At 47.6% G+C, this 22,257-nt stretch overlaps 1 protein-coding gene across 1 annotated transcript; it reads left to right on the forward strand.

Moving 5' to 3' along the window:
- Window positions 1-18,906: 18,906 nt before the first annotated feature.
- LOC308533702 (protein S100-A7-like) lies at window positions 18,907-20,116 on the forward strand (the record flags this gene model as incomplete). The annotated part of the gene is made up of 2 exons (XM_081111790.1): window positions 18,907-19,047; window positions 19,952-20,116. 2 exons carry the CDS (start codon window positions 18,907-18,909, stop codon window positions 20,114-20,116), a joined length of 306 nt encoding a protein of 101 aa, XP_080967916.1.
- Between the last annotated feature and the right edge of the window lie 2,141 nt (window positions 20,117-22,257).

The raw sequence follows: 22,257 nt of genomic DNA on the forward strand, positions 1-22,257 counted from the left end.
TCTCCTCAGTGACAACTCGTCAGATCTGGTGAGTCTGCACCTGTTTGCCAGGGGGGTTCGTCAGGGCCGAGTGTGTTCTTCTGTGTCCAGGAATAGGGAGATTGGTGATGGGAGCAGATTCAGGAACCTGTATCCAGTCTCAACTCTGCCTGTTATGGGTTTTTCCAACTTGATCCCACTTGGTCCCAAAGGCCTATCTACACCAAGATGTCTGTACTGATGCTCCCATTGCTCTGTTGGGTCTTCTGTGCCAACTCTGTTGGAGCATCCCTGGTGGGAGCTCAGTATATGAACTTTCCTCTCCTCCTTGTCTTCTTTTCTCTCTGGAATCATCTGACTCTCAGGCCATGGACTTTGCACCTGAACCTCTAGTGGGAGTGGGTGGCTCTCCCAAATTCTTGAGAGATTCTCCTAAACCCAGGCCTGGGATGCCCACTCACTATGCCTGGTGAGAAGATTTGCCACTAACATAGGGACCCATCAACTAAAGTTTTGTACCTCGTGCCCAGCTGAGGGAATGACCAGTGACCTTCTGTGCACAGAGCTCAGCTAAGGCCTTGGCCAAGTTGACAGAAGGCCTTAGGTGTTTTCACTTAGGGACATAACGGGAGGATCTTTCTCCCAGGTCAGGAGACAATGGTAGTTTTTGTTAGATGCCCACACATGGGAGCCATACACATTTCTTGAGAGTTTGGGAACGTCTGAGATGTGAGGGCTGCACTGTCCCATTTCTCTGCTTGGGGTACAGACTGTTGGTGGAGGTACTGGCTTTGGGAAGTCAGACCTCTTTACATAAATGTGGTCTAACCTTGGGGTTCCAGAGAGCAGGGAGGTACAAAGGTCATCTGAAGGAGCCTATCTCCCCACATTCCACCCAATAGCCTAAAACTGAGGCAAGTATTTCTATTCATTTCAAACATGATGCCAACACTGGTCAGCAGTCCTTCTTTCAAACTGGTAGGGATGGTCCAGGAAACCTTTCAGGAGCTCAGGACAGGGCTACATATCTCTGTTCACACTCACCATCCTACTGACACTGCTGGGAGCCTCCAGAGCCCATTTCATTTAGAGCTTGCTTTATGATCACAATGCGCACCTCAAGGGACTCATTCCAAAAGCAGCCAAGGGCAGATCAGGCCAGACTCCTCAGGACGTCATTTTGTCCCCATGACTCTAACACTGATGTTGACCCTGGAGAAGATGGTGTTGATGCTCTTGAAGAGTAGAGTCATCCAAATTAGTGTTTGGCTCAGGTCCCAACTAAATGTCAGTCCTTTTCCGTATGGTTGACCCCTACCCTCTCTGCTTCTGCCTCCTGTGGTTCTGTCCAGAGTGGGTTTATGTATTCTCCCTACCTCCTCTGGGCCCTGACCTGCATGGGCCCAGGCCCCAGCCTTGGTCACACTTTCCTCCTTATGAGAATCTCATCCCATCTCCTAGGGCAGTGATGGCGAACGTTTTGAGCTTGGCGTGTCAGTATTTTGAAAAACCCTAACTTAACTCTGGTGCCGTGTCACATATAGAATTTTTTTTATGTTTGAAACCATAGTAAAACAAAGACGTATATTTCTGATATTTATTTTATATATTTAAATGCCATTTAACAAAGAAAAATCAACCAAAATAATGAGTTCGGGTGTCACCTCTGACATGCGTGTCATAGGTTTGCCATCACTGTCCTAGGATGATACAGTTCCTCTGCTCCAGCTGAACCTCACTTAACAGGATCCTCAGTTGCCACCCCATTGTCCTGACGTAGGGACCCTCACCTGGGGACAAGGATAACAAAGTTCTCTATCTTCCTCTCCCGCAGCTTTCTTGAAATCCAAGATGGGCCATACTGCAGCTGAACAGGCTATGATGGACTTGGTCGACCAATTCCACACATACACCAAACCTGATGACAAGATTAACAAGAGGGGCCTGCTGAGGATGCTGAGGGAGAATTACCCTCACTTCCTCAGGGCTTGTGTGAGTCGGGGTGACTTCTTAAGGTTGCTTGGGCCCTGGCATGGCGGAGGACTTGGGACAAGTCAATCCCATTCTCTGATCCTCAATATTCTCATCTGCAGAAAGGCCTAGGAGGACTCTCCTGACTTATTATCAGGATGAAAGAGATGGTACATTTGCCAAGTGTAAAGGCATCTGGAGATCCAGGGTAGTTATCAGGTGGTGAAATAGGAGAGTAAAGAACGGGTCCCCTCCCACTTGTCACTCTCCATCCAGGAGACTGAAGCCCAGAGGCTCAGGCTCTGACTCTAGGAGCCTCCATTAGGTTCTCTGAGATCCAAGGGAAGGTGATAGAAATCCCATGGCTGATAAATTTACCACCTTTCATTACAATGAAAGAGCTCATTCATAGACCTGATCTAGTCTGGCAGTTAGAATATACTGAACTAAATACAAAAAGGGAGGCTACTGGGTGACACAGAGTGTAGGTGAGCAAAAGAGGGCACTGAGCATGGAAGATTCAGGAAGGCAAATAGGAGATAGGAGAGGGGGGTTAGGAATGAAGAGACAAGGGGTAGGGCCTATCTAGTTTCTGGGTAGAACTTAGGTAGATGGGGTCCTGGAAGTGGGTCCGGGGAGCAGGTCTGGGTAAAAAGACCACCCACCCACCAGCTCATTGATCAGTGAGGCTCTGGGCTGAGTCTGCCCACCAGCACTAGGTCTCTCTTTCATGCTGACATTTGGTACTAGGATTCTCCCTCAGTGACATGCAGGCTAATGCTAACGTCCCCCTTAACCCCTGGTACAGTCCGCTGGCCCACAACAGCTACACCTGTGCGGCCCCAGATGTTTCTCTCCCCTCTATGCCTCCTCCTCCTCCTATTCCACTGATAACACCTTTGATACTGAATTTATCTTTCCCACAGGAAAATAGTGGCGTAGATTTCTTGGGCGATATCTTTGAGGACAAGGATAAGAACATGGATAAGAAGATCTCTTTTACTGAGTTTCTGTCTGTGTTGGGAGTCCTAGCTGTGGATTACCATGATAATAGCCACGGAGCCCCGCTCTGTTCTGGTGGGGGAGGACAGTGAGCCCAGCCCAGCCTGAGGCCTCCAGAAACCACAAGAAACAATAAAGTGTCTATTGCCCAGATAAAGCCTGTTTCCTGCTTTTCTTTGGCTATTTATGCTGTCAAAGCTGCCCCTTCTTGGTGAATATAATTGTGGGTTCTCAGTGGGGGGACTTTCCCAGGAATGTGCCAGGAGGGTGCCCTCCCTTTGGCCCCCAGCATAACTGACCACCTCTCCTAGCAGGGCCTCTGTCCACCTCTGCCCCTGCTCCCTAGTGCAGCCAGCATGCCAGGTCCCAGGGTCAGCAGTGCAGAGCATTCTGCTGGCCCCGTCATGCTTTTTCTTCTCAAGCCGCGATCAGCATCTGGGCAATCCAGGACCTGCAGGGAGCAGGAGCTGAGGGAGGTGTGAACATGGTGCCTCATGCCCACATGTTCCTGCCCAGCATGACCCCATGGACATAGGGGAGAGGGCACCACTTAAAAGGCATTGGGTGGTGGCCTTTGGGGGCACATGGGCACTGGTCACTGTGAAAGGGACACTCAGCAGCTCAGAGGATGGGATCCCTTGTCCTGTGTCCTGGGCTTCTGGGCTGTGTCCTGTCCCTGTGAGTGTGTGTGACTGTGTGTGTGTGTGTGTGTGTGTGTGTGTGTGTGTGTGTGTGTTTTAGCCTGTGTGTGGTGTCCTTGTGGAGGTGATCCAGCCACCCTGTCTGCTGAGCTGATCCTCCCAATGGTTTGCTAAATGCTGGGAGCTGGGTGTCTGGGGAAAGCACAGAGGGATGGCTGCTCCAGGCATGAGGAGGAAAGCTAGTGCTGGAGTCCAGGGAGTGTCTGGGCAGCAAGTGAGAAGAGAGGACTGAAGAGGAGCGGGGAGGAGAGGGCAGGGAATGATGAGCAGAAACCTCAGGCTGAGTCATCAGTGACAGTCCACTGCACTAGCCATGGAAACAGGTGTGTCATTACCCACACAGGGCCCTTCCCATCTGCCTCTGTCCTTCTTGGAACTACAGCACCAGCTCACACCTGGAGCACTTGGCCCAGCTGCTCCTTTCAGAGCTGAAGCCCCATGAGCCCACAGAGGTAGAGGCACAGGATGAGGAGGCCTGGGGGTGGATGGTGTGGGTGGGTGGGGGGCTAAGCCACACAGAGAAGAGCTTCCAGAAGCTAGGGTTAGGCAAGTATAGAGTTGCTCTGATCACTGTCTCCATGGCCTGCAGTTTTGAAATACTTCCTGGGGTGGGCTCTGGCACTGGGACTCCATGGATGGACAGGAGAGATGTTCTGTCTTTAGAAGGCACATGGAGGCAGTCATGGGGATAACATGTTCTCTTCTGGGATCTACAGAATCAGCTCTAGAGCAAGTTCCAAAAAGACCTCAAGAGGCAATGTCAACTCCAGTGGCCTCTCCAGAGTCAGAGCGGGCTCTGGGCACAGCTTTCACTGACCTTCATGAGGCAGAAGAACCACCTACAGGTGGGAGCAACTCGCCTCAGCTCCTGTGAAGTCTGCAGTCCCAGATCCCGGGCCACATTGTGTCAGCGGCCATGGCAGAGAGGGCTCCCCCTTTAGATACAGTTTTGTTTGTTTTTGTTTTAGATAACAGTTTTTGAATGTTTGTGTTTATGTTACATATGCTTAGAATTCAATGGTAGTATTTTTATACTACTGAGTAAAATACAATCTTCTTTAAAAAAATGGAATGAAATACAATTAAAACTAAATTTAAGTTACATTAAATTTAACTATGAACCTTCAGAGTGTTGTGCAAATCCACTTTTTCTGGGCCTCGGTGCTGTTATTATGAGATATAGGCTGGGAATAGGTTATCTCTGAGAAGCCATCTAGCTCAAAGGATGTGGCATTCTTGAGACTTAAGACAATGGGGCTCTTGTGGAATTGACAAATGTGCATTTGCACTGGGTCCCTTTAAGTCAGGGCTATCCCTGTGCGACCACATTTCATTTGACTTCGTCTCCTACCAGAACATGGGCAAATTAAGTTCTTAATCCCCCATCAACCTCCCAGCTTCGAATTTGCACAAAATGGTTGGGTTTAACCAGCAGAAAAAAGTTCAAAACACTGCACCTGGGATAGAAACTCCACCCTGTTCCACTCCCACTGAACAGCATCCTGAGCATCACCTCTGTAGTTGCAGAGCCCCAAAGAGGTGTCAGGGGACAGGAAATATCCCAGGTCCTGGGTCCACACTCTTCTCTTCTACAGGCACTGCCTGCAAATCTCCTCTGGTATCAGACCCTCTCTCAGCCCTCAGCCCCCGAGCATTCATTCGCTGGGGCCTTTTCCTAAGGCTCTCTGTCTCAGCTGAGCCCAGAACAATTACTTCCACCTGAACAAGGTTGTGCATGTGGCCTGGCTTCTCTCTTTACATCAGTCCTCCAAACCACCCTGGAGAGACCAGACTAACACCCTTCTAGGGCACCGTGCCATGGCAGACACTACAATGTCTCAGGACCAATTGGTCTCAACATTGCACCAGACTCATGCCCCTGCCTCCAGGAGATCAGCTCTCTGGGTTGACACAGGTATGAGACACAATTCTAATAGAATGTGATGAGTTCTACAGTTGACCTTTACCATAGTAAGTATGGAGAACATGAGCCCATTGGGGATCACACACCAGGCTTTCTTTAGGATGTGATTCCTAAATCATCCCAGAAAATGAGTAACTCTATGTCTATCCACTTCATCCTAATTTTTCATGGAGCATGGCAATGGCGGGAAGCATTGTGAGATTAAACAAAGGTTGGAGAATTCAAGGAGATTAAGTCCACGTTAGAGGCCATGGTCAGTTGACTTGTACATGCTAGTAATTTCCTGGGATTAGGCCTCCCACCGTGCGGGAAGCAACTCCTCCTTTTGGAAGATCAGGACTATGGTCTCCACAGCAGCTGTTCACTATTTCAAATTATACGTTTTAACCTGGCCTCACTTTCCTGGGTCCTTAACTAAGTTTCACAGCGGACTTCTAAACTGGAGGTTTTTACATTTTTGATTGCTGTTAACATTAGATGCGATGGACCAGAATTTGAACAATTATATTTTAACAACAAAAATAGTTTTAGAGTAAGGACTATGTGCTGGAACTGCTAGGTACTAGAGATCAGTGTAGCTAAAATAAGTGTTTCTCCTCCCTAATTTGGAATAAGGACATATGGGGACAATGACGTGGTGTGGTTCCCACAGTACAAGTGGGCTTAGGTGACAGGCAGCGTAAAGGAGGAAGAGCACATTTGATTGTGGAGAAGTAGTCTGTGTCCACTTCCAAGGAGAATCCCTAGGGAGAAGTTCAGATTTCTAGTCTGTTGAGATACATCATATTCAACAGGAAGGTGAGGATATGAAAGCTTTTTCAGGCAAAGAGAAGCATTAGAAAAATTGAATTGAGTCAGGAAACAATCAGACATATTGGGGAGGACTGGGACCATCAGGAGGTAAGTTCCCAGGACAGGAAGAGGGATGGCTGAGCAGAGAGGAAGTCAGACACCAGCTCTGGGAGCCCTGGCAGGATGGTTCCTAGCAGGACCAGCAGTCCTGGTGCAGGAGGAGAGAAGACAAGTGGAGGGATTGGTTCAAGCTGGGAGGTTTGCAGGGAGGGTATGGCCCCGAGGCAAGTCAGCACCAGGGATCTTAGTCAGTGGAGAGCAGTTGGTGTGGTGGATCATGGGGTGCAGGGGGCATAGAGACATAAGAGGGAACTGACAGGGGAAAAGTGAAAAGGTCCAGAGAAGCAGGTCTCCCTGAGTTTGAGAACAGGTGGACTGAGAAGGTGGGGAGAGGACAGACAATACCAGTGAGAGAGTGAGGTGTAGGCGGGAAAAGCTCAGACATGTCCTAAATGATGACAAGCTGCAGAGGATGGGCAGGAGAGGATGCCCCTGAAGTGGAGGGAGGTGATGGTCTCAGAACTGACATGCTAATGACACGGTGAGAGTAGGAGGTGGAGGAGTCAACCACATGGACAAATACCTCACCCCCTGAGTTTCCTGCAGGTGGGACAGAGAATTTTGGAGGCAGTTGCCTAATTTCTCCCTGAAGAATGTGGCCTGATTGAGGGGTTAGCAGGAGACTGTGAGTAGGAGGTAGGGAGTGACCAGCTGGATGATGGGATCCTCAAGGAGGGGAGCTACAGAAGCAGCAGGTACAGTGGGGCCTTGACTTATGCGTTTAATTCATTCTGAGACTGTGCTCATTAAGGAGCTCATTAAGGAGCTCGTTAACTCAAATTACTCTATCAACTCAATGCAAAAAATAAGCTTAGAAACAGCTGGTATCTCAAAAAACTTGTTAGTTGGGACACTCTTAAGTCAAGGCCCCCCTGTATGTGCCTAGAGGTGGCCCTGGACGTGCAGCTCAGTGCTGAATGGTCTCCTGGCCCATGGAGAGACCCCATGTGTGGGAGAGCCATTGCTTGCTGAGGAAGCACTTGTGTCCTGCTTGTTTCTGAAATCCTCAGTCCCTAGCACATTTTATGACCTCAAAGAGCCCAAGCATAATGACATGCCCCTTCCTATGACAGTTAAGGGGAACTGTCACCTATGATACTCAGTATGAGCTTTCCACTCATTCCTCCATGCCCTGTCCTCCCTACTCTTCTTCAATCATCTCTTCTCACTTGCTGCCCAGACTCTCTCTGGACTCTAGCACTAGCTTTACTTCTCATGCCTGGAATACTCATCACAATGTTGTTTTCCCAGACTCCCAGCTCTGAGAACATAGCAAGGCATTGCAAGGATCAGCTCAGCAGACAGGGTGGCTCTCACCTCCACAGGGACATCCACAAAGGCTCAAACACACACACATGCACAGGGATAGGACACAGCCCAGAAGCCCAGGACAGAGGACAAGGGATCCAGTCCTTGGGCACTGCTGAGTGTCCCGTTCACAGTGACCAGTGCCCATGTGCCCACAATGCCCACCACCGAATGCCTATTGCAGTGGTGCCATCTCCCCTTTGTCCCGAGGTCATGCTGGGCAGGAGCACGTAGGCATGAGGCACCATATTCACACCTCATGTCATCAGGTTTTGTGTATTTGTGGAATAGGACAATCAAGTCCATCACGGAGTGGTCAACTGGAGTATGGCTCATCTTGGTTTTCAAGGAAGCTGCTAGAGTGAAAGACAGGGACCTTTGTGATCCTTCTCCCCAGGTGAGGATCCCTAAGTCAGGACAGTGGGGTAGGAACTGAAGATCCTGTGAAGTGAGGATCAGGTGGGAGCAGAAGGACTGTATCACTCTTGGAGGTGGGAGGAGATGCTCACAAGGAGGAGAGTGTGACCAAGGTTGGGGCCTGGGCCCATGCAGGTCAGGGCCCAGAGGAGATGGAGGAGAGCACAGAAAGCCACTGTGGACAGAACCACAGGAGGCAGAAGCAGAGAGGGTAGGGTCAATCACACAGTAAAGCACTGACATTTTAGTTGGGATCTGAACCAAACACAGCATTTCGATGACTCTACTCTTTAAGAGTATCAATACCAACTCATCCAGTGTCGCTGTCAGGGTTAGAGTCATGAGGACAAAATAACTTCCTGACTAGTCTGGCCTCACCTGCGCTGGGTTGGTCTTAGAAAGAGACCCCTGAGGAGTCCATTGTAAACATAAAGCAAGCTCTAAATGAAATCAGTTCTGGAGGCTCCCAGCAGTCAGTGTGAGTAGGATGGTGAGTGTGAGCAGAGATATACAGCCCTGTCCTGAACTCCTGCAAGTTTTCCTGGACCTTCCCAGGGAAAGAGGGCCTGGTGAGCAGTGTTGGCATCATGTGTGAAATAAACAGGAATTCCTGCCTCAGTTTTAGGCTATTGGTTGGGAATTTTGGAGATAGGCTCCTTCAGATGACCTTTGTACCTCCCTGCTATCTGGCACCCCAAGGCTAGACCACATTTAAGTAAAGAGGTCTGACTTCCCAAATCCAGTACCTCCACCCACATTCTGGACCCCAAGCAGAGAAATAAGACAGTGCAATTCTCACACCCCAGAGTTTCCAAAACTCTCAAGAAATATGTATGGCTCACATGTTTGGGCATCTAACAAAAACTATATTTTCTTATCATCAGGAAAAAAAAAACTTGCTGCTATGTCCCTACATGGAATTACCCAAGGCATTCTGTGAACTTGGCCAATGTCAGAGCTGAGTCCTGTGCACAGAATGTCACTGGTCTTTCCCTCAGCTGGGCAGAAGGTCCAAAACATTAATTGATGGGTTTCTGATCCATATACTGGCAGATCTTCTCACCATGGCAAGGTGAGTGGGAGTCCCAGGCTTGGGTTCAGGAGAACCTTCCGGACTTGGATAGAGACACCCACTCTCCCTGGAGGTTGGGGTGCAAATTGAGTCTTCCCCAACCTGTGATCTGAGAGTTAGGTGAGTCCAGAGAGAAAAGAAGAGAAGGGGAGAGGAAGGGTCATTTCCTCAGCTCCCACCAGAGATGTTTCCACAGCGCTGTTACACAGGGGCCAGTCCAGCCATCTTGTAGATGCAATACTCAGGACCCCAGTGGAATAAAGTTACACAGCCCCATAACAGGCGAAGTCCCATAACAGGCAGAGCCCCGTTACAGGCAGAATCCCATTACATCTGGACCCAAGCTCCTAAATCCTCTCCCATCACTGCTTTTCCCTACTCCTGCAGACAGCAGAACACCCTGGGCCCTGATGAACCTCCTGGAAAAGAGATAGGCACAGACTTACCAAAGCTGACGAGGAGGCAGTGAGGAGAAGGTGAGTGTTCTGTGCATCTGGGCAAAGACTGGTCTCTTTATAAGGCTCAATCTGGCTCCTCCCAGGCACTGGGAGCCTTTGGGTCATATCTGTCTACTTCCTGCACCATTGTTTCACTCAAGTGGGTGGCACACACCTAGGAGTGTGTGTTCAGCATGTGCCAGTAAAATCCAAGGCAACTCCCAATGGAAAACACCTAGAGCCTTCTTCTGTCCTCACTTCGCTGGGGTCAGGGGTGTGGAAGACAATGGGGTCTGTTGTAAAAACATAGGAATTCTGGTCCAGAAAACTGAGTTTCTGAACTTTAAGAGGATGCGACTCTGAGATGCATCATGGTCTGTGTTTGCTCATCACCCACTCCTTCCACAATTTTCTCCTGGCATCTAACACAAACTCTCTCCAGCAGTTTATAAGTCCATCACTATACCACACATCACCTAACCTGTCCTATTAATATTCCCTCCTAAACCGTCAAAACCTTATGAGATGGAGCTGTTACCTTCATGTTGAGGATGGGGAATGGAGGGAGTAAGATGTAAGCAAAATTCTTATGTGCACAAGGCTAATAGACAGAAAGTTTAAGATATGATCCCAGAAAAGTCTGTTTCAAAACCTCCCTCCTAACCCCACTACAAGACCTCTAGGGTCACTGCAGGGCCAGGGAACTCGAAGTCCAGGGGAGGGAGGCAGGGTCACCTCACTCCCATCTTCATGTTGAGTCCTCACTGGAGCGCCAGGAGAGAAAGAGGTGGAATGACCCACAGTGACAGACCAGGAAACACAGAGAGAGCAGTGGCTCAGCATGTCACCTGCAGGCGAGGGAAGACGGGAGGTCAGAGCTCTGAGTCCTGGCGTTAGCCCCACACTCTAGAAATTCACTTTGCAGCTCCAGGGCCCACCGGGGCCCACCAAGGAAGCCACTGTCTAGGGATGGTGACCACCATGAAATGTGCCGGCAGGAGATTGGGCAAAGTTGCCACCCCTCCCAGGATGATGCCTTCCTATAAATTCTTCAATGGTGTTTCTACTTCCCTTATGCAAACCAGTTTGCTTAGGAAACAGTAGCTCATGCCCTGAGGTCTGTTATGTCCTAACCTGCTGTGGAATATCTGGTTCAGGTGCAGGAAACAAGAGCTTGGAGGTCAGGATGAAACCTGGGGACATACCATGCTGATTCACTGAGGAGTCCTGGTTCCTGCTCTCTGTTATCCTTAGAACATGCTTCCATGGAGCAAGGGACTGCTCAGGCATTGGGCACCCTGGGACCAGGCCCACCTCTGAGCTCCCAGGTCAGGCCCCCCAATGAACTGGCCTCCATGCTTCAGCCTGGCCTTTCTGTCCCCAGTTATATACATATTTGCATCAGCACCAGACCTCTCTGGTTCACTCATTTAATTTCTTCTCACCCCCACTCAAAGCCTCCCAGGAAGGATACACAGAACACCTGGAACATTACCTGCCTTTGGGCAGGGGAAGTGAGATGGCATGCCCACTTTGTCCCTGGTGTAGCTTTTGATATTTGAATAATGTCAAAATACTTTAAATTAGTTTTTAGTTATTTTCATTTAAATTTTGCTTCATTCAATTCTGGCCTCAGTGTCAGAATCTGAACTATGTATAGTCCTCAGCTTCCGGAATCTAAACACCATTGATCTGTTGCATGTTCACTCTCTTATTTTACTTATATACTTATTTTCCCTTAATCTTCATTACTATTTGAACTACCCCAACAAAAGCCAAAAAATAAAATGTATGTTTTCTGTTTATTTCTATGCATACTCAACAATGTAAATGATTATTTTGGCCTATGTTTTATAGATGTGCTTTATGTGATATAGATCAATCATACAGAAAAATAAAATACACTACAATGTATAGGGCAATGAATTATCTCCAACACCTGTTACTGCCACCCAGGTCAATGAATAAAATATTTCCACCACCCCTACCAGTCACTGCCCCTTTTCTCTCTTCCTGAAAACCATCATTGGACTTTTATGGTAAGGCTCTCTCTTTGTTTCATTTGAATTTTACCACTTAAGCAAATTTACTTGAAGGAGAACAGATTCTATAAATTCTTCTATGTTTGCCTTAGTTTGCCCAATATTACACTTATAAGTGATATCCATGTTTTACTGGTATTTCAGCATTGTATACTATATGTCTTGGTATAAATATCACATCATTTTCTATAATTCTGCTTTAGATATCACATGCCCTTAATTTTCTTGTTTTCCTTTGTATGGTTTCCAGCTCAGGTGACCATGGATTTTGACCTCTGACCTCAGGTTTCTGTGGGGATCAGCCACCCTGTTAGGTGAGGTATGTGGAAAGGGCCCAGGGCAGTCCCTGATTGTGCAAAACTTGGGTGTTTAAGGAATAAGAATGGGATGAGCCCATATTTCAGGGACCAACTTCAAAACAGCCCTGTTTATTGGCAGAGACATTAGTGTTTTCAACTATTGTGACTAACAGTCAAGTCCCACCCCGGCATCGCCCTTATCACTCACCACCACCAGAAAGGTTATAGGTATCTTCCAATCCCTGAGTCAAAAATTCTATGGCAACATGGTCTACACATCCAGGTCAATCACTTGGAACCATCTCGCAAGCATTTACTGTTTATGCTGAGCCTCTCTTTCATTCATCCCAATGGATTCTGGACCCCAGTTGTCCTTGGCTTTTTGGAACAATGACCTGGACAATTTGTTCAAGGTACAAAATTTAAGAAGAACCCACTGAGCACCACTCACTGTACTTTAGGATGAACATATGGCAAGAGAAATTTTTTAAAGAATTTATCTCCCTCCAATATTCACCCTTTAGCAGTGAAGACGAAAAGAATAAAATAGAAACTGTGGATGCTGGAGATGTAAGTGACACACAGTATAACCCAAACGGAGAGGGGTAACTTTCTGAGAAGGAGAGGTGGACTGAGATACCTTAGATGAGGCATTTGAATGAATGTCAACACCTAGTGTTCAAGCAAGCAAACCAGGGAAAGAGATTCCAGACCATGACATGTGAGCAAAACTACAGCGCAGAACAGACATGACATCAGGAGGACAGAAACACGTCTAGAGCCAAGAGTGTGAAAGTGAGAGGTTTGGGACTGGCACCAACTATGACCCACCCCAGTACCCAACCCCTCTTCTGAAGTAACAGAGCCCAGTTTGCTTTGGGTTTAGGGTGCCCAGTACCTCCATGTGTGTGTGGTCTCCTCTAAGCCATTCTGACAGTCCTGTCCTTGCTTTCCCTGTGCCCCTTGCAACCAAGAGTGAACATGTGTCCCACCAGTTCTGCCCAATGAAACTGAGTGATGCTGGGCCAGGCTTCTGGGACTCTGCTTTTCTGAGAGGAGGGGACAGGGAGAGCTGGCCCTGCCATGCCTCAACCCATGCCTGGGTTGCTCGTCTGGGACACAGGCAGTCATCAAAAATACTTACCCAAGTGAGTTAAAGAGTTACAGCTTCATAAAAACCTCCAAATGAATGACTTTAGAAACTTTATTCATAATTGCCCCAAACTGGAAGTAACCAAGATGTCTTTCAGAAGGTGAATGAGTAAACGAACTGTGGCACACCCATGCAGTGGAATAGTATCCAGCAAGAAGAAGAACTGAGCTATGAAGCCACAAGAAGACATGGCGGAAACAACAAGGATATTGCTGAGTGAAGGAAGCCATTCTGAAACAGCCACATGCTGTATGATTTCAAATATATGACATTATAGAAAAAGCAAAACCATATTGACAATTAAAATATCAGTAATCATCAAGATTCAGTATAGGAGGGGATGGCTGAATAGTTGGGGCACCGGTGTTTTTTGAGGCAATGAAACTGCTTTGCATGATACTGTGATGATGAACATGTGGCATTACACATTTGTCCAAAACCACAGAATTTCACAATAGGAACTGAACCTAGTTAAACCATGCACTTTAGTTCATAATAATGTATCAATATTGGTTCATCAATTATAACAAATGTTCCACACTAATTAAGATGTTAATAAACAGGGGATACTGTGCGGATAGAGGGTATATAGGAAATAAATTCTCTGTTCCAAAATTTTCAACCAATATAAAACGGTTCTAAAAATTAGAGTATATTAATAATAAAAATAATAAGATTGAGTTTCTTTTTATTGTAAGCCACGGTAGATTGAAAAAAAATAGCCCTGGAGAGTTATCTACAAGTGCCTTCCTGACCTATGATGCCGGGTTATGCACAAGCATTCTATTTTCTTTTTTTTGTAATTCCTGGAGCTCTCTTAAAATCTTATCTAAAAGTTAGCGAATAAATCAAATCTGTTGTTTGAGAACTAAGTCTCTGCACGTAAACTTACTAGCATTTTAGATTATCTGTCCACCAGGAAATTACTTAACCAATTTATTTTATTTATTTATTTTTAAATATATTTTTATTGATTTCAGAGAGGAAGGAGGAGTGAGAGGGAGATAGAAACATCCATGAGGACATAGAATAATTCATAAGCTGCCTCCTGCATGCCCCACACTGGGGATTAAGCCCACAACTTGGAAATGGGACCTCCTGGTTTGTAGGTCGATGCTCAACCACTGAACCATGCTAGCTGGGCACAATTTATTTTAATTCCTTGGCCTATCCACCTCTCTTCCCCAGAATGTTACCCCACTCTTCTTGGGTTAGAGACTGTGTCTTTGTACATCTCGAACATCCTCAGTTTCTATTTTATTCTTTTTATCTTCACTTCTAAAGGGTGAGCATAGAGGGGAGATAATTCTTAATTTCTTGCCATATATTCATCCTAAAGCACAGTGAGTGGTGTTTAGTGATTTCTTCGTAAATTTTGTACCTTGAACAAATGGTCCAGGTCATTGTTCCATACAGCCGAGGACAGCTGGGGTCCAGAATCCATTGGGATGAATGAAAGAGAGGCTCAGGATAAACAGTAAATGCTCGTGAGGTGATTCCAAGTGATTGACCTGAACGTATAGCCCATGTTGCCAAAGAACGTTTGACTCAGCGAATGGAAGAACCTCTAGCCTTTCTGGTGGTGGTCAGTGATAAGGGCGATGCCGGGGTGGGACTTGACTGTTAGTCACAATAGTTGCAAACACTAATGTCTCTGACAATAAACAGGGCTGTTTTGAAGTTGGTCCCTGAAAAATGGGCTCATCACCTTCTTCTTCCTTAAACACCCACGTCTTACTCAACCAGAGCCTGCCCTGGGCCCTTTCCACATACCTCACCAGACAGGGTGTCTGATTCCCCTAGGACCATGAGGTCAGAGGTCAAAATCCCTGGTCACCTGAGATGGAAACCATTGAAAAGAAGACAAAGTGATGAGCATGTGGTATCGAAAGCAGCATTATAAAAAAATTATGGCACATTCATATAAAGATATATATATGTATAGTACAATATACAGCTTGTAAATATACAAACACAATACAATACACAGCTTGGAAATGTAATACTGAGAAAAATAAGGCAGACAAATAGGAATACATAGAATATGTTTCCCTTCAAGTAAAATTTGAAAGTAGGGGAAATGGCAGTGTTCAGGAATGTATGCTTAGGTGGTAAAATGAAACAGAGAAAGGGTCTTATTTAAAAAGTTCTCATGGTGGTTTTGGAGAAAAGAGAAAGCAGGCGGGTACGGGTGATGGCAATGTTTTACTCATTGACGTGGGTACAATCACAATTGTAAGAGATTCATTAGAGTGTCTATTGTAGTTTGTTGTACTTTACTGCATAAATAAACTTTACTAAAAAAAAAAAATATGGCTAGAACACGGGCCAAAATAACTATTTATATTGGTGAGTCTGCATAAAAATAAACAGAAAACATATATTTCCTTTTTGGCTTTTTATGGGGAAATTGAATGATAATGAAGAATAAAGAAATATAAGTATATAAGTAAAAATAAGATACCTTGCAACAGATTAATGATGTTCAGATTCCGGAAGCCAAGGACTATACATGGCTCAGACTGTGAAAGTGAGGCCAAGACTGAACAAAGCAAAACTTAAATATAAAATTGAAAATGAATTTGAAGTATCTTGACATTGTTCAGATTTCAGAAGCTGTACCAGGGCGAGTGTGGGAAAAACATTTCAGTTCCTCTGCTCCATGTGACCCCTCTCCAGGTTTCCTGTGTGTCCTTCACAGCAGGCTTTTCGTGGCGGTGAGAACACATTACATACGTGAACCAGAGAGGGCTGGTGCTGGTGCAGATGTGGACATAACTGGGGACAGAAGGGCCAGGTGTGGAAGCCCAATGCATTGGGGGGCAGGGGCAGGCTGACCCAGGCTCAGCAATGGGCCTGGTCCCAGGGTACCCAGTGCCTGAGCAGTCCCTTTACTCATGGGAGGACCTTCTAAGGGGAGCAGAGAGCAGGAACAAGGATTCCTCAGTGAGTCAGCAGGGTCATTCCCCAAAGGTCTCTAGGCCTCATCCTAAGCTCCAAGCTCCTGTCTCCTGCACCTGAACTAGATTTTCCACAGCAGGTTGGGACATACCAGACCACGGGGCATGGCCACTGACTCCTAAGCAGACTGTTTTGCATAAGGGAAGGAGGGACATCATTGAAGAATTTATAAGAAGGCATCATCATGAGAGGGGAGGCAACATTGCCCAATTTCCTGCTGGCTCATTTCATGGTGGTCACCATCCCTGAGTACAGACAGTGGCTTCCTTGGTGGGCTCAGGCAGTCCCTGGAGCTGCATAGCGAAGTTCTAGAGTGTGGGGCTAACGCCAGAACGCAGAACTCTGACCTTGTCTCTTCCCTCACCTGTAGGTGAGGGGCTATTCACTCTGTGCTACCTGTCACAGTGGGTCATGTCACCTCTTTCTCTCTTAGCACTACAGTGAGGACCCCACATGAAGATGGAACTTGGGTGACCCTGTTTCCCTCCCCTGAACTTCAAGTTCACAGGCCCTGCACTGACCCCAGAGGTCTAGTAGTGGGGTTAGGAGGGAGCTTTTGAATCAGGCTTTTCTGGGTCATCTCTTGAGCTTGCTGTCTATTAGCATTGTGCACATAGGAACTTAGCTTACCTCTTACTCCCTCAATTCCCTGTCCTCAACATGAGGGTAACAGCACCATCTCATAAGGTTTTGAAGGTTTAGGAGGAATGTCAATATGACAGGTAAGGTGATGCGTGGTATAGTTATGGATTTATAAACCACTGGTCAGAGTTTCTGTTAGATGTCAGACAAACTTGTAGAAGGTGATGAGCAAACATAGACGATGCTGCCTTCAGAGACCCATCCTCTTTAAGTTCAGAAACCCAGTTTTCTCTACCACAATTCCTGTGCTTTTAAGACAATCCCATTGTCTTCCCCTCCCCAGCCCTCGATTTCCTTAGCCACAGAATAATCCTCTAGAATAGTGCAATCCCTTGGGAGTGCCGGGCATTATACAGGAACATGATGAACACACTCTTCTAGGTGTGTCCCACCCACCTGAGTGAGGCAATGGTCCAGGAAGCAGAGAAACAGCATGGCCTAAGGGCTCCCAGTGCCTGGGAGGAGCCAGGCTGAGCCTTATAAAGGGACCAGTCTTTGCCCAGATGCACAGCACACTCACCTTCTCCTCAGTGACACCTCGTCAGCTCCGGTAAGTCTGCACCTAACTGTTTGCCAGGAGGGTTTGTCAGGGCCCAGTGAGTTCTTCTGTGTCCAGGAATAGGGAGATTGGTGATGGGAGCGCATTCAGGAACCTGTATCCAGTCTCAACTCTGCCTGTTTTCTGTCTTTCCAACTTGAACCCACTTGGTCCCAAGGGCCTATGTTCAACAAGATGTCTGTACTGATGCTCGCATTGCTCCTTTGGCTCTTCTGTGCCAACTCAGTTGGAGCATCCCTGGTGGGAGCTCAGTATATGAACCTTCCTCTCCTCCTTGTCTTCTTTTCTCTCTGGAATCATCGGACTCTCAGGCCATGGCCTTTGCTCCCCAACCTCAGGAGAGTGGCTGGCTCTCCCAAAGTCTGGAAGATTCTCCCAAACCCAGACCTGGGATGCCCACTTGCTGTGTCCTGGTGATAAGGACTGCCACTACCTTGGATCAGGGAACTATCACCTTAGGTTTCAAACCTCGTTCCCAGTTGAGTGAATGAACAGTGACCTTCTGTGCAGAGGGCTCAGCTAAGGCCTTGGCCAAGTTGACAGAAGGCCTATCTTTCTCCCAGATCAGGAGAGAATGGAAGGTTTTGTTAGATGCCCTCACATGGGAGCCATACACATTTTTGAGAGTTTTGAAAATCTGGGGTGTGAGGGCTGCACTCTCCCATTTCTCTGCTTCGGGTCCAGACTGAGGGTGGAGGTACTGGCTATGGGAAGTCAGGCCTATTTACTTAAATGTGGTCGAGCATTGGGGTTCCAGAGAGCAGGGAGGTACAAAGGTCATCTGAAGGAGCCTATCTCTGCAAATTCACCCTAGATTCTAAAACTGAGGCAGGTATTTCTGTTCATTTCAAACATGATGCCAACACTGGTCAGCAGTCCTTCTTTCAATCTGCTGGGGATGGTCTAGGAAACCTTGCGGGAGCTCAGGACAGGGCTGTATATCTCTATTCACACTCACCATCCTACTCACACTGACCGCTGGGAGCCTCCAGGGCTTCTTTCATTTAGAGCTTGCTTTATGATCACAATGCGCACCTCAAGGGACTCATTCCAAAAGCAGCCAAGGGCTGATCAGGCCATACTCCACAGGACGTCATTTTGTCCCCATGACTCTAACACTGATGTTGACCCTGGAGAAGATGGTGTTGATGCTCTTAAAGAGTAGAATGATCCAAATGCTGTGTTTGGCTCAGGTCCCAAATAAATGTCAGTCCTTTTCCATGTGGTTGACCCCTACCTCTCTGCTTCTGCCTCCTGTGGTTCTGTCCACAGAGAGTTTCTGTATTCTCCTTACCTCCTCTGGGCCCTGACCTGCATGAGAACAGGCCGTAGCTTGGTCACACTCTCCTATTTGTTAGGATCTCATCCTTCCTCCTAGGATGATACAGATCCTTCTGCTCCCAACTGAGGCTTACTTCACTGGATGCTCAGTTCCCACCCCGTTGTCCTGACTTAGGGACCCTCACCTGGGAAGAACGATAACAAAGGTCCCCATCTTTCTCTCTGGCAGCTTCCTTGAAATCCAAGATGAGCCATACTCCAGTTGAACAGTCCGTGATGGACTTGATCGTCCTGTTCCACAAATACACCAAACCTGATGACAAGATTGACAAGCAGGGCCTGCTCAAGATGCTGAAGGAGAATTTCCCTAACTTCCTCACGGCTTGTGTGAGTCGGGGTGACTTCTAAAGGTTGCTTGGGCCCTGGCTAGGCGGAGGACTTGGGACAAGTCAATCCCATTCTCTGATCCTCAATATTCTCATCTGCAAAAAGGCCTAAGAGGACTCTCCTGACTTATTATCAGGATGATAGAGATGATACATGTGGCCAAGTGTAAAGGCATCTGGAGATCAAGGGTAGTTATCAGGTGGTGAAATAGGAGAGTAAAGAATGGGTCCCCTCCCACTTGTCACTCTCCATCCAGGAGACTGAAGCCCAGAGGCTCAGGCTCTGCCTCTAGGAGCCTCCATTCCATTCTCTGAGTTCCAAGGGAAGGTGACAGATCCCAAGGCTGACAAAATTTAACACCTTTCATTACAATGAAAGAGCTCATTCATAGACCTGATTTAGTCTGACAGTTAGAATGCACTGAACTGATTAGAAAAAGAGAGGCTACTGGGTGACACAGAGAGTAGGTGAGCAAAAGAGGGCACTGAGCATGGAAGATTCAGGAAGGCAAATAGGAGATAGGAGAGGAGGGTTAGGAATGAAGAGACAAGGATAGGGCCTATCTTCAGTTTCTGGGTAGAACTTAGGTAGATGGGGTCCTGGAAGTGGGTCAGGAGAGAAGGTCTGGGTCAAAAGACCACCCACCCACCAGCTCATTGATCAGTGAGGCTCTGGGCTGAGTCTGCCCACCACCACTAGGTGTCTCTTTAGCTGATACTTGATCCAAGGAAAATCCCTTAGTGACCTGCAGGATAGAGCTAATGTCCCTCTCATTCCCAGATACCCTCCACTGGCCCACACAGCTATACCTGTGCCTCCCCAAATGCTTCTCTCCCCGTTTCTGCCTCCTCCTCCTCCTGTTCCAACCATAACACTTTTGGGATTGAATTTATCTTTTCCACAGGAAAAAAAGGGCAAAGATTTCTTGGCCCATATCTTTGAGGACCAGGACAAGAATAACGACAAGAAGATCGACTTTTCTGAGTTTCTGTCGGTGTTGGGAGTCATAGCCACGGACTACCACAATCACAGCCATGGAGCCCCACTCTGTTCTGGTGGAGGACACTGAACCCAGCCCAGCCTGACACCTCCAAGAAACAATAAAGTTTCTCTTTTGCCCAGATACAGCCTGTTTCCTGCTTTCCTTTGGCAACTTATGCTGTCAAAACCACCCCTTCTTGGTGACTTTAATTTGGGATCTCCATGGAGTGATTTACCCAGGAATGTGCCAGGAGGGTGCCCTCCTTCTAGCCGACAGTATAACTGACCACCTCTCTCAGCAGGGCCTCTGTCCACCTCTGCACCTGCTCCCTAGTGCAGCCAGTGTGCCAGGTCTCAGGGTCAGCAGTGCAGAGCATACTGCTGGCCCAGCCATGCTTTTCCTTCTCAAGCCGCGATCAGCCTCTGGGCATCCAGGACCTGTAGGAAGCAGGAGCTGAGGTGTGAACACGGTGCCTCATGCCCACCTGTTCCAGCCCAGCATGAACCCAGGGACACAAGGGATAAGGCACCACTGAAAAAGGCATTGGGTGGCAGCCATTGGGGGCACATGGGCACTGGTCACTGTGAACGGGACACTCATCAGCCCTTGGCCTGTGTCCTGGGCTTCTGGGCTGTGTCCTGTCCCTGTGCATGTGTGTGTGTTTTAGCCTGTGTGGTGTCCTTGTGGAGGTGAGAGAACCACCCTGTCTGCTGAGCTGATCCTCCCAATGGTTTGCTAAATGCTGGGAGCTGGGTGTCTGGGGAAAGCACAGAGGGATGGCTGCTCCAGGCATGAGGAGGAAAGCTAGTGCTGGAGTCCAGAGGGTGTCTGGGCAGCAAGTGAGAAGACAGGACTGAAGAGGAGCGGGGAGGAGAGGGCAGGGAATGATGAGCAGAAAGCTCAGGCTGAGTCATCAGTGACAGTCCACTCCACTAGCCATGGAAAGAGGCGTGCCATTACCCACACAGGGCCCTTCCCATCTGCCTCTGTCCTTCTGGGATCTACAGAACAAGCTCACACCTGGAGCACTGCTGGGCCCAGCTGCTCCTTTCAGAGCTGGAGCATTGTGAGCCCACAGAGGTAGAGGCACAGGATGAGGAGGCCTGGGTGTGGATGGTATGGGTGAGTGTGGGGCTATGGCACACAGAGAAGAGCTTCTAGAAACTAGGGTTAGGCAGGAGCAAAGAGTTGCTCTGATCACTGTCCTCATGGCCTGCAGTCTAGGAAGAATTCCTGGGGTGGGCTCTGGCACTGCGACTGCATCGATGGATAGCAGAGATGTTCTGTCTTTAGAAGGCACATCGAGGCAGTCATGGTGATAACATGTTCTCTTCTGGGATCTACAGAACCAGCTCCAGAGCAAGTTCCAAAAAGACCTCAAGAGGCAATGCCAACTCCAGTGGCCTCTCCCAAGTCACAGCGGGCTCTGGGCACAACTTTCATAATTTTCACGAGGCCGAAGAACTACCTGCAGTGTGTGGGCAACTCGCTTCAGCTCCTGTGAAGTCTGCAGTCCCAGACCCTGGGCCAAGGCGTGTCAGCGGCCACTGCAGAGAGGGCTTCCCCTTTAGATACAGTTTTTGAACCTTTGAGTTTATGTTACATATGCTTAGAATGCAGTTGTATTTTTCTGATACTACTGAGTAAAATACGATCTACTTTAAAGAAAATGGAATGAAATACAATTAAAACTAAATTTAATTTAAGTTAAATCAAATTTATCTATGACCCTTCAGAGTGTTGTGCAAATCCACTTTTTCTGGGCCTCGGTGCTGTTATTATGAGATATAGGCTGGGAATAGGTTATCTCTGAGAAGCCATCTAGCTCAAAGGATGTGGCATTCTTGAGACTCGAGACAATGGGGCTCTTATAGAAATGACCAATGTGCAATTGCACAGGGTCCCTTTAAGTCAGGGCTATTCCTGGGCGGCAACATTTCATTTGACTTCCTCTCCTAACAGCACATGGGCAAATTATGTTCTGAAACTCTCACCCCCATCTTCCAATTTGCAGAAAATTGTAGTTTTTAAACGACAGAAAAATGTTCCTGAACACTGCACCTGGGATAGAAATTCCACCCCGATCCACTCCCACTGAACAGCATCCTGAGCATCACCTCTGTAGATGCAGAGCCCCAAAGAGGTGTCAGGGGACAGGAAATATCCCAGGTCCTGGGTCCACACTCTTCTCTTCTACAGGCACCGCCTGCAAATCTCCTCTGGTGTCA

This window comes from Myotis nattereri, assembly GCF_964212035.1.
Source record: "Myotis nattereri genome assembly, chromosome: 18".
Taxonomy (NCBI): Eukaryota; Metazoa; Chordata; class Mammalia; order Chiroptera; family Vespertilionidae; genus Myotis; species Myotis nattereri.